Source organism: Coccinella septempunctata, chromosome 1 (genome assembly GCF_907165205.1).
Source record: "Coccinella septempunctata chromosome 1, icCocSept1.1, whole genome shotgun sequence".
NCBI classification, from domain to species: Eukaryota; Metazoa; Arthropoda; class Insecta; order Coleoptera; family Coccinellidae; genus Coccinella; species Coccinella septempunctata.
Window position 1 is genome coordinate 37,676,267 of NC_058189.1, and position 12,496 is coordinate 37,688,762.

Below are 12,496 nucleotides of genomic sequence, written 5' to 3' on the forward strand. Positions count from 1 at the left end.
CAGGAATAATAGGGAAACACAGCACTGATAGCATCAATTCGAACGGAGAAGGTCTGCTGGCTCTTTGTGCAGTCTGTGTTTGAACACCGAGTTTATTACAAGATCCAATTCAAGAGGGACCTGGCGCCATACGCGCTCATGGCATTGGCATACCTTCGACTATGTAATCGTGAGAAGAAAAGATCTCAAAGAGGTGTTGGTCACTAAACCCAGAACAGATCTGGAATGCTGGACTGATAATAGGCTGGTAATCTCGAGAATGAAGATCTCAATGCCCCAAAATACCAAATCTCCAAACTACAAAACCCTTTTATAACAGAAAGATTCACAGCTGCCGTCAAAGATAGTCTAACACCACCGAATTATAACGACGACATCGAGAGTTATTGACTCCGCTTCAAATCATTTTTTCAAATACAGCCAAAGGAATACTCACAGAACGCTCCCGAAAATCCCCAGACTGGTTCGACGACAGCACAACTATATCGCTCCCTTTTTGGAGCCGAAACACAAGTAAATGAAAATAGCAACTAACAAGCCTGGCGATGTTGCAGCCCAAAACAGTCTTATGAATATAAAAGGCGAGGTCCGTCAAGAAATCAGAAAAATCAAGGATAGCTGGTGGAGACAAAAAGCTAGGGAAATACAAGCTTACGCCGATAACCATGTCTACAGGCGTTTTTTCGAAGCTTTTAGAAGTATTTATGGTCCAAGCAGAAAAGCTAACTATACTATAAGAGATGCTCATAGAGTTATCCTAACTGATGATAGAAAAATTCTCGAAAGATGGAAGGAGCATTACTTTCAGGTCTTGAATCAAAATAACGAATCAGATTTATCCGTTTAAGACCAGCTCCCCGTTTATAGTCGGATGACATCGCTTGATGACGAAATTTCAATGTCGGAAATCATAAGTGCGATGAAAAATATGAAAAATAATAAGTCACCTGGCCTAGACGGCGTTCCAGTGGAGATATTCAAAGCCCTAGATGAAGACATTATTAAAAGTATCCTAACACTATTCCTCATGATCTGGGAACAAGGAGATGTGCCACAAGACTCAGTTATCAACCTCTATAAGAACAAAGGCGATCCGTCAAATTGCAACAATTACAGGGGCATATAATAATAATAATAATAAAGGTCTTTTATTGAACAAAATAAGTTTCAACATCTATTCCAACATTTATAGAGGGCGAGGTTCAGTTCGTTCCGAGTATTACATACCCAGAACGTCTGTTCAACTAACCCTACATGAACTCAATAATTTAATCACAATTATGCCAACATATTACCACAAAAATTAAAAAAAGGAATTATTTTGAACTAATTATAAAAAGAAACAAAAAACAAAACTTAAAACAAAACTTTTCGTGCGGAGTTATACCCATATACTATAATTATGAATGAGTATCCTGATTTCAGTCTTATTATCAACCTGCGTATCCACTCAGAATTTCCAGCACCATCCCTCTGAATCTCCTTTTAGAATAAGATGAAGCAATGCTCGTGTAATCTAGGGGGAAGCCGTTCAAACATTTTGCGACGTTATAAGAGAATGAGCGTTTGAATAGCTCTTTTGAGTGAGATGGTATTGTGAGCCTTCCCCTGAAACGGACATTGACATTGTGCACGTCAGATCGGAACCTTATTTTATGATACAGATATGGTGGTGACTTGTGAGTTGCTTAGTGTGGCCGGTAAAATTATCTCAAACATTATGGCTAATCGTCTGAATCCACTCTTAAAAAAGCTATTACCCGAATCCAAGTGCGGCGTTCGGCTCAATAAAGGTACGGTTGACCTAATTTTTACACTGCGATAGCTGCAAGAGAAGGCTCGTGAACAGCAATCAAGGATCTATACAGGCTATATCGATTTAAGTTTGGCCTTCGATTCGGTGAATTGGAAAACGCTATGGAAAATCATGGGACGCCTTGGAATATCCGAAAAATTCTTAGCAGAGTGTAAAAGCCTTCATACCAACAACACTGCGAGAATACATCATAATGGCTCTACAACCGACCATTTCTTAACCAACTCTGAAATAAAACAAGACTGCGTGTTAGCGCCTTTACTATTCAATATTTTCGCCATAGCTGTCTCGATAATTGCTCACATGAGTATGCCTGTAAGAGGTGTTGGAATAAGATTCAGATTTGATGGAGGCCTATTTAACTTGGGGCGCCTCAGAGCAAAAACCCGTTCAAAGTTTATCACGAAACTTCAATATGCAGAAGACTGTGCACTTATCGCTAGCAGCCCAGAGGATCTACAAAACCAAAGTCCGCCACAAAGCCTTCAAACACATATCAGCCTGAAGGATGAAACTCTAGAATAGGTCTAGCGGTTCAAATACTTGGGAAGCTTCATAAATACTAGGGCTAACCTGGACACGGAAATACAAAACCGTATCAATTTGGCATCACGGGCATTCTGGAAGCTAAAGGACAGAGTGTTCCAAAATCTGAAGAACAAGACACTGCTGTTTACAAAGCAGTGGTCCTTCCAACGCTTCTTTACGGCGACAGCTAAACGCCCTACAGGCGACATATTAAACAGCTGGAACAAACGCAACAACGTCATCTTAGACAAAAAATGCACATCAGATGGTTCCACAAAGTTTCAAATGCGGAAGTCTTGCAGCGCGCGAGTTGTATAAGAATCGATAGTATTGACTCTCAAGTTACGAGTGTCCGACTCATTGGAGCGGCCACATTTTGAGGATGCAAGACACAATACTCCCCAAAATAGCTCTGTATGGCGAATTCACAGAGAGAGCTCGGAAACCAGGAGGCCAGTATAAGCGGTTTAAGGATATACTGCATCAATCCCTGAAATCAGATAATGCCATTCATAACTGGGAACAACTAGCGTTAGACAGATCACAGTCATTGAACTCTAAAAGAACTGGAACGGCATGCTGGCAAACTGAGGAAGACTGCAAGGGATGATGTAGAGCAATCTATCTCACTTTGCGCTCTGTCAATTGGTTTATAACGATGTAAACAAAAATAACCCGGGATGTTGAAGTGAGACGACTGCTGCGTCCGTCGTCTGATGCGGTTATTGGATTGGTTGCCGAACCATTAGAAAGAAATGGGTTGCTCTACATCTTCCTTCTCAGTGGGACACACTTTTCGTCGTATTTCGGTACCTAAGAGGCCCTTCCAGTTCTTTTAGAGTTCAATGATCACAGTGGAGGTCTTTGGTCCACAGTTATAATGGAGACTCGAAAAGAATACAGCGGCGGCCAGATCTGGTTGGTGACTATCCATGCCCGGAGTGTGGAAGGATCTGTAGGTCACGGTTGAGTCTCTTCAGTCACAGAAGGGCCCTTAGTCGCAAGGAGCTCTTAGAAATTATAAGTTTGATTGCACCGATAGTGTGCAGTGAATATTGTTTTTTGAGTCTTTTTGTAGATTTATTCTCGGTAGAGGGATACAGCAATGAATGGATGAATGTACTTTCCTGTGCTGCTCCTCCGCTGAGCTTATATAGGCTCTGGAAACTTTATCGCGGCGTCCCGTACTTTCTAGAAGGGACAGGACCGGACTGGGGGTTATAATATTCTGAAAATTTACAAATCACAGACAATACTCACCTACGAATCCTTCTGGATCAAATGACTGCGATTTATAGACTTCTATTGAAGTTGGGTGATGATACACATGTGCTTTCAATATTGCCCTGTCCAAATATCCTGTTGCACCGCCGGTACAGTTTTGGTATTTTCCATGTTGATGAAGGCCACCCGGTCCAAAATATCCCCTGAAATTTCAACTTTGTTTCGATAGCTATCAACAGAAATTGATGAATGAATTCAAAACATGACCTGACTCTGTTTCCACACAATTATTTAATAATAATGATCTTTAAAATTTTAATGGTCCATTACTCCATTATATTAATATTGACATTTATGCAACTATGAACTAGGTGTCATAACATAATTATGGTGCGATTTGGAGTAGGCTCAGAGTGAATAATAAAGCCTGATATGGTGGCAATTGAGGATTTTATTTTCAGGAATTATCTTCAGTTACAAATTTGGAATTTCAATCAATAATCATTGGGTTATGAATACAGAAGGGTGAACGAACCAACGAACGCAAGATGATATGTGAACAAAAGCATTCAAATGGAGCCGAAATTACTTTCTTTCAAAAATCTAATTGAATTTTCTATGAAAGGTATAAACTCCTTAAACATGTTTCAAGAAAAAGGGTACCTACCATCCATCCTCAGTGGATGGATGGCGTGTTAATAATGTGTTTTCGCCTTAAACGTCACTTATGTTCGTCACATATTTTTGACTTCATATTTTATTTCATTTCTAAGCCTCATCGAGAACTTCGGAGCACAAGAACTTATTTGGCAGCCTACCCGCATCACCCAAAATTCTGCAACCTGCGTGGACAACATACCTACTAATACTGATTATAGGTATAAGCACAGTTGTCTATCAGCCCCATCTATCCGACCATCACTGCCAGGAAGTGAGATTCAAAATCCCACTGCAAAACACAGATCCCAAGGCAATCAAATATAGGAAATACAGCGAAGAAACTATATTAGAATTCTGCCAGGACCTTGAATGGGATACTGTGATTAGTGAAGATCAAACAGAAGTAAACGCCATGTGGAGGAAATTCTCAGATCTTTTTGGAATGTTATTTTCCGAAAAATTTCAAGAGGTAAATTTCACAGTAAAAAAATCTGAAGAAAAATTTAAATACTCGGAGGAAATACAGACAACCAAACGAGAACTACAACTACAACGAGAAGCTTACAAATGCCCTGAATAAATCCGCAACGTTCTGGAATGTAGTAAAAGAGATAACAGGAAGCTCGACTTAATCTGGTCAAACATAGAATGCAGCGAAAACCCGGAAAACTTAGCAAACAATTTCAATAATTACTTCAGCGATGCAGCCCCAAATATAACAAGGGGACTCAAAACAACTGACAAAAATATCGATATTCAACGTAACGAAAATTCCTTCTACATGTTCCCATTGACAGAAAAAGAGATCATTAATACAGTCAGTGAAATGAAAAATAAGAAATTTTATGGATTCGATGCAATTCCTATGTTCATAATCAAAAAGTGCATAGTACATATAGCAAAACCACTGAGTCATATCATGAATGCATCCTTTGTACATAGTATCTTCCCTGACGAGCTCAAACTAGCAATTATCAAACCTATACTCAAAAAAGGGAACCAATCAGAAATCAGTAATTATCGCCCTATCAGTCTGCTGAGCTCATTCTCGAAAATTTTGCAGAAAATATCACCTGATCGACTCATAAACTTTTGTCAAAAATTCAAAATCATATCCCGAAGTCAACACTGGTTTATTAAGTGAAGAATCACAGAAACAGCGATTTTCCAACTAACGCAGTCTATTCTTGAAGCACTGGAAAAAGGTCTTATTCCTATGTGTTTATTCCTACATATATCTAAAGCCTTCGACTGCATTGACCATGTGAGATCACTTCAGAAACTCGAACTCTACGGGATCAGAGACAGACAGCTACTTCTCATCAATAGCTACCTTTCAAATAGGAGACAACGTGTACTTCTTAGAGCAGCCAAAGGCGACTTTGACTTCTCAGAGCGCCTTGTTAATATGGGTGTAATACAGGGTGGTACATTAGGACCGATACTTTTCATATTATATATAAACGACCTTCCCAAAATAGCCGTGAGTGAGAACGAGAAAGCTGTAATATATGTGGATGATACAGACTTCCTTATCCTGTCAGCAAACATCGCAAGTCTTCGAGAACCTGTCCTCGGCATTCGGTAGAGCTCAAAACTGGTGTATAGATAACTGTCTGATATTGAATGATACCAAGACTGAATGCGTAATATTCTCGACAAATAAAAGCCGTCTGACATACCCGGAGAAAATTGAAGTGTCAGAGACCGTTGAAATCTCACTGAAGCCCTCGAAAAAATTCCTTGGCGTACTGCTGGATACCAACCTCAAGTAGAACTGCCTACTTCTCCAACTTTCAGTCCCTGATAGGTTATGGAGTAATATTTTGGGGGATCAGCTCAAATACTGAGAAAGTCTTCGTACTGCAAAAAAGGGTACTGAGACTTATACTGAAGAAGGGCTACAAAGAATCTTGCAAAGGAGCATGAGCATTCAAAGAAAACAAAATCCTTACAGTCTATGGCCTCTATGTTTATAAACTGCTGTTGTTTCTACGCAAAAACTCAGACCTATTCGCCGGACGCAGACGCCGAGAAGATGCAAGACAGGTGGTCCCCTACATCTACCCCAAACACTCCCTAACGATGTAAGAAAAAGGTGCATTCTATATGGCAATGAAATACCACAACGCTTTACCGAAGGAATACCAAAACATCACAAACATAAAGACTTTCAAGAGGAAAATATTCAGTTATTTGGTGTATATCGAACCCTACTCACTATTGAACTTAACATGGATTTAATTCAATTTCTCTTTTGACCTACTCTCCTTTCATTTCACTCTGTAGAATCATTGTGAGAATTAATAAATACTATTACTATTACTAAACCCAAAAATGTTTTGATGAGCGTCATAACCCCCACATTTTCGTACTATACAGAGTGGAATGTGACAAATTTTCATGGCCAACGGAGTGCTAAAATAAATGTGAAAGTATAGAGGGTTGACTAAAATATCCTGATATAATTTTTTTTTTACTTTAACTCCGAGGATCAAAATGAGCTATTGAGTCTACGATGAGCATATTCCTCATTTTCCAAGTTCAAAATGGCCTGCCAATGATTGAATGTATAAGATGTACTCCAACTATCAAAATGAACCTATATTCTGTTTACGCTGGAGCGCATGTTCCACTTTTTTTTTGAAAATTTAAAATTGCTAGGGCTGTCAGAAAAAAATTGAAATTTTTCTGAGTAAATCTGATGATCTGAATTCTTCTATCTATTTTACTGGCCAGCCGTTTTACACATTCAAAAAAATACGAGGGACATGCTCTCAACCGTTGACAGTATTCTGTGGTTCATTTTAATCCTTGGAGCTGGGGCTCTAGAGGGCTTTCAGTATGAAGAAAATGTTAGGATATTTTATTCCTTTCTCTATCTACTCTATCCATCAATTTTCCTGACCGGCTATTTTGAACTGATATTTCTCCCGGAGTATAAATTCTTCAAATATTCTGAATAGAAAAAGAATGCCGTATGAAATCAAGGATATTGAACAATAATCTATAACACTTTGTGAGAAGTCAGAAGATACCTCTTTGCATATAGCTTATTATTCGATTCTTTATAAATAAGGGGAAAAATTGTTAGAATTATTCATATTATTATCCTGATTCCCCATATGCACCGGAATACCCCTCAGAAGTTTTGGGGCTTGTACGAGTTCGGAGAATCAGTTGTGTTCTGTGTAGGCTTTGTTACTGTGTCCTTACGCCACCTTAGGCAGAGCACTGTTAATTTGAACCAAACAGTGAATGGTGGCCCATACCCGTATGAACTAGAAAATTCCTTTTATTTGTTTCTCATTTGTAAACGTCAGTTTCCAAAAACACAACATTAATCAAGAAAGTTTATTTTATCAAGTCAATAACTTGTAAAACTGACAGTTAACTTGCAAAATTTTTACAAGTTAGTAGTATTATTTACATTAAAAAATTTTGTTTTATCGTCATATATGTTGAAAATCATGGTACAATTGTTATTTCCAGTAACGCAGATTTTTGATGATGGAAGAGTTGATACTGATGATGATGAACCATCTGTTGACTCAGGAACTGCTGAACTCGAGGACTGCAGGACATTTGTACTCTGCTTACTACCAAATAATTTGCTAGACATTTCGATTTTCTTGTTGACCGAATCATCGACATAACTCATGAACTCATCGCAATTTCGGTGCTCTTCCACCCTCCTGCACGCTTTAGTGCTAAAATATCTCCACCCGAATCCGCAACCATAGTGGCTCCAGTTCTGCGAAAAGAGTGGCCGGTGTATAACTCTGGGTCTTTTAAACCTAAATATTTCGCTATATGCTTTGGGACACCACCAATAGTGTGCTGGCCAGCATTAAGGGAAATGCACTTTCCATGTCGGTATGTCAAAAAAAATCTTAGGCTTTCTGTTCCAGGAGGCCGAAGATTTACATATTTTCTGTATAACATGCAGGGCTTGAAGCTGCAGCCATCATCGGTTATGGTCAATCTTCTTGTTGTTAATTTTTTTGTATGCCGCAATGTCACAATAACGTATTTTCCCATATCTTCTACATCATTCATGTTTAAGGAGAGAATTTCGTCACATCGACAACATCCAAAAATCCCAAATATTGTTACAATTTTCGCCAGCAACCACTGGCCATCAGGAGCATGTAAAAAAAATTGTTCAGCCTCTTCTTTACTTAATACCTTGGCCTTTTTTGGCGTATAACGCTCATATAATATAATATATAATATAATATAGTATAACTAAACGTCATATTTTTCAATAAATTTTTTAAGGAAAACAAACCTGCGAACAGGGGCATTTTCTTTCATTTCCAAGCAGCTTTTCAGTATAGACCATTTTGCCCATAAAGTATTAGGGCTGAATCTAGCTGATAGTTGATTCAAGTAGACCAACAAAACATCTTCAGTTACCCTAATCACACTATTTTTGTTTTGCCACTTTTTGAAGTCGTCGTATTCTCGCTCGTACCTTGAAGCTGATTTTGCAGGTAATAAACTTGAAGCTACACTGCTGGCTGCCTCAATAATTTCTTTTGGTACATTCATTTTCGCTTTCGCCAAAACAAATGTAAAGAAAAATAAACAGACATGTTCATGGCAACGCTTCCATAGCTTACGACATTTACGACAAATTATTGAGATTTTTTTGGAATTTATCTAGTTTTTTACTAATGAGAAACAAATAAAATATAAAACAATACACGCAAAGTAACGGGTTTTACTGGCTCAAGGAGGTTATATCCTCCATTCGCCAGTAAAAACCCTCTTACCTTGTTAGTAATGTTATATACTATTCTAGCCCGGGATCGAACGCAGACCTTGCGGTGGCGAAATACTGAGCCGACGCAACATATTATGACTATTCATTGGATAATATTCCTGGCACTTGGACTTGAGGCTAGGGAAATGTGCATTATGTATGATGTGTTTATTAGTTCTTAGTTGTGCAAACAAACTAAAACCGTATATTTCCCTCACGAATTCCGTACACTGAAAACAACCAGAATTTAGAAGGTAATTAAAGTTCTATAGTGTTAAGAACCTTGCCCACCATCTCTTCATCTTATTCAACCAACTGACCTCTCTCTCACAGGCGGAGTCTATGTTACTATGGGTAGTCATAAATGTACATTTTAATATAAGGCACGGTTTTCAATATCCCGCATCATTTGCTGCCCTATTTATTTTATCTATGCTACAAGCTGATTCTCCTTTCGAAGAGGCTTGGGAGGGGGTAATTACCCCCTTTACCCCCTTCTGGATTCGCCAGTGGACGTTAAATCCGTACTCCCTGTACATGCATATCTGACAGATAGACTCTTATTCCTAAGTTTCAAAGACATTTATTTGGCCAATAGGGGTTATTTATTCGTTTTAACTGTATGCTTATATCTGGCATTATTTTTTATTTATTCTAAGTATAAGATTCATCTGCGGAATAAATCTACTTATTCGCTGATGAAAGTACCGGGCCTTGATGTTATTCACAAATATACTCTTATATCGTAAGCATTACCTTTCACAGCCTTCGTCTGCGACCAGAAAAATAATAAGTAAATGTTGTATTGCGGCATATAAAGCAGGTATCCAGCCATACATGGTAGTTTCTAGACTGGTACTCCATCGAACTTTGGTATTCTACAAGAATGAATTTTCATTATTTTCTCACAATGAAATCCATGTTCCTCATTATATATACCTCTGTATTTATCAACAAGTTCCTCTTCAACGTTGCGATGCAAATTAGTGTAACCACAAAATAACAGATACCAAACCTTTGAAGGACTCCCATCACTCTGAATCTATCAAGGTATACACCAGAGCCAAGAAACACTCCAATGCAAAATAATTTGACAGATCTCTGAAATATATTTGATCATATAAGGTGAAGAGGAACATCAGAGATCTGAACTCTACATTTAGCGTTTCAACAAAAATGAGAATGTGGGTTGTAGAGTTATAGTTTTTGTGTGATAGAGAATCGTTGAATTTAGTTTTGAAGGAAATTGAAATGACTTTCATTCATTTTCATCATACTATAGATGGAAAAAATGGGTTTGAGATCTGAAGATTTGACTCAATGTTTTATTTACAAAAATCTCAATATGTTTCAGTTATATTTAAACTTATCCAGTCAATTCGCACTATTCATAGGTGCTAATCACCTCATGGATAATTCGTCAGTTATTTTGAAGATGATAATCGAGAACCAAAATCTTTTCGTGAAAATATTATCACGATCGACCGCGACCTCAAATCAGTACGCCCATGTAATGATAATAAAAATTATAAGTCGCTGTCTGATCGTCAGGGCATGTCTGGAGCCGGCGCTGGACATGACAGCATGCGGGACGTCGGTGGCAGGATGTTGAGGAAGCGGGCTCCTGCTGCAAAAGAAGCTACAGCTCCAAAGCAACAACAGCAACCAACGAGTCCAATTAAATTGCCGACTCGAACCGCTGAAGGTGCTGCGCAGGATATTCAGCCAGTACTCATCCAAGCGGGGTAAGTTAGAAAGCGCATGAAATGGACAACGTCTATGAATGAAACTATTGTGCGCATATACTCAATCACGGGACTAGGGCAGAACACGAACAATTACAGGAAAAGGCTCCATGAGGAATTCTGCAACGCCTACCCAAATCTCAATGTCACTGAACAACGGGTGGCAGACCAGTACCGCGTAATTTTGAGAAATGAACTAATACCAATGGCCCGAATCGACGCAATTAAAAAAGAACTTCAGCGTCCGCTAGAAATAGAGAATAACACCAACACCTTAGATGAAATTCACATGCCTGGGCAACAACAGCTAGAAGAAACTGATACTGAAAGCCTTGCAACGCAAGTGAGCCTGAACATCAGGATGATAGGAAAGAGCTCTACCGATAAGTTGACTCTTAAATGAGGATATACTTTGCCGAACTGGGAGGAACAGATCCTCTGCTCATCGAATAGCAAAAATTCGCCGAACGAACAGCGATGGTCCAAAATTACAGAAATTACACGCGCCACCATAGCAGAAACGTCTTCAACACAAAACAGCTGGGCTAAGAAGAGTACTTGAACGGAAATCGCGAAAAAAAGTTTGTGAAAGCTGCCAAAGAAATCATGGATAGAAACAGAACACACACAGAACGAGAGACGGAGAATGCTGCAGCTCACCACTGCCTCGATACTCTGAAGCAAAAGTTAAGTCTGTATGCAGAACGCCCGAGGAGATATAAGAGCAATTATAACCGGAAAAGAGACAATAATTTATTCGAAAAGTCGGAAGAACCTTTCTACCGATCACTCACATCGTCTAATGGGGAAAATGGAAAGTTATCACCAAAGGAAGCCATTGAACAATTCTGGACCGAACAATTATCAACGAATCCTCATTTCAATAGAGATACCGGATGGATTGAAGATGAAAAATCAGAAGCTATAAAATATGAGCCGATGCAGCATGTCAGGATCCCAATTGGAGAATTAAAATCAGCTATCATAGGACTACACAACTGGAAAACACCTGGGCCTGATGGATTGCAGAACTTCTGGATCATGCATGACAAATTGACCTCCGCAATAAATGTTCTCATTGAAAATCCTGAAAGAATGCCAGTATTCCTTACACATGGCACAACATACCTGTTACCTAAAGACCATAGCAAAACAGAAGACCCATCCAAGTACCGACCAATCACATGTCTTCCAACGATGTACAAATAAATCGGATCGTGCATTTCAAATCGAATTCACGACCATTGCGAAAGGAATAACATCATCGCCATGCAACAGAAATGATGCACCAAAGACAGCCGAGGGTGCAAAGGGCAACTAATAATAGATTCAGTTATCTGCAATCAAGCGTTCTCCAAGCGGAGGAATCTTTACGCTGCATACCTACATATACTACAAAAAAGCATTCGATTCTTTACCTCACGAATGGCTCTTGACGATCTTGAAGATTTAAAAGGTGGATCCCAATATTGTTAAGTTCCTGAAAAACGCCATGTCAACCTGGCGTACTAGTCTTCAAATGAAAGCAGCAGATGGCTCCATTACAATAGGACTTATTGGAATAAGTCCGGAAATAAGACGCGGAATTTTCCAAGGAGATTCGCTGAGCCCTCTGTGGTTCTGCATGGCCCTGAATCCCTTGTCTCATAGATTGAATTCTACGGACTAAGGATTTGCCATCAAGAGCGGCAGTAGAACTATGATGAAACTGAATCCTTATCATGGACGATTACGCCTCTCAATTATAAAACAGAA

The 12,496-nt window shown here is 39.0% G+C and overlaps 1 protein-coding gene across 2 annotated transcripts in view; it reads right to left on the bottom strand.

The window, feature by feature from the left end:
• Nucleotides 1-12,496, bottom strand: part of LOC123309347 (heparan-alpha-glucosaminide N-acetyltransferase-like) — a 52,582-nt gene that overhangs the window by 9,176 nt on the left and 30,910 nt on the right. For both annotated transcript variants that reach the window (XM_044892431.1, XM_044892438.1), the window contains exons 6-8: nt 9,936-10,097; nt 9,753-9,874; nt 3,605-3,771 (exon numbers count right to left, since the gene is read on the bottom strand). In XM_044892431.1, the coding sequence (XP_044748366.1) occupies nt 3,605-3,771; nt 9,753-9,874; nt 9,936-10,097 (451 nt within the window). The remainder of the gene's footprint in view (nt 1-3,604; nt 3,772-9,752; nt 9,875-9,935; nt 10,098-12,496) is intronic.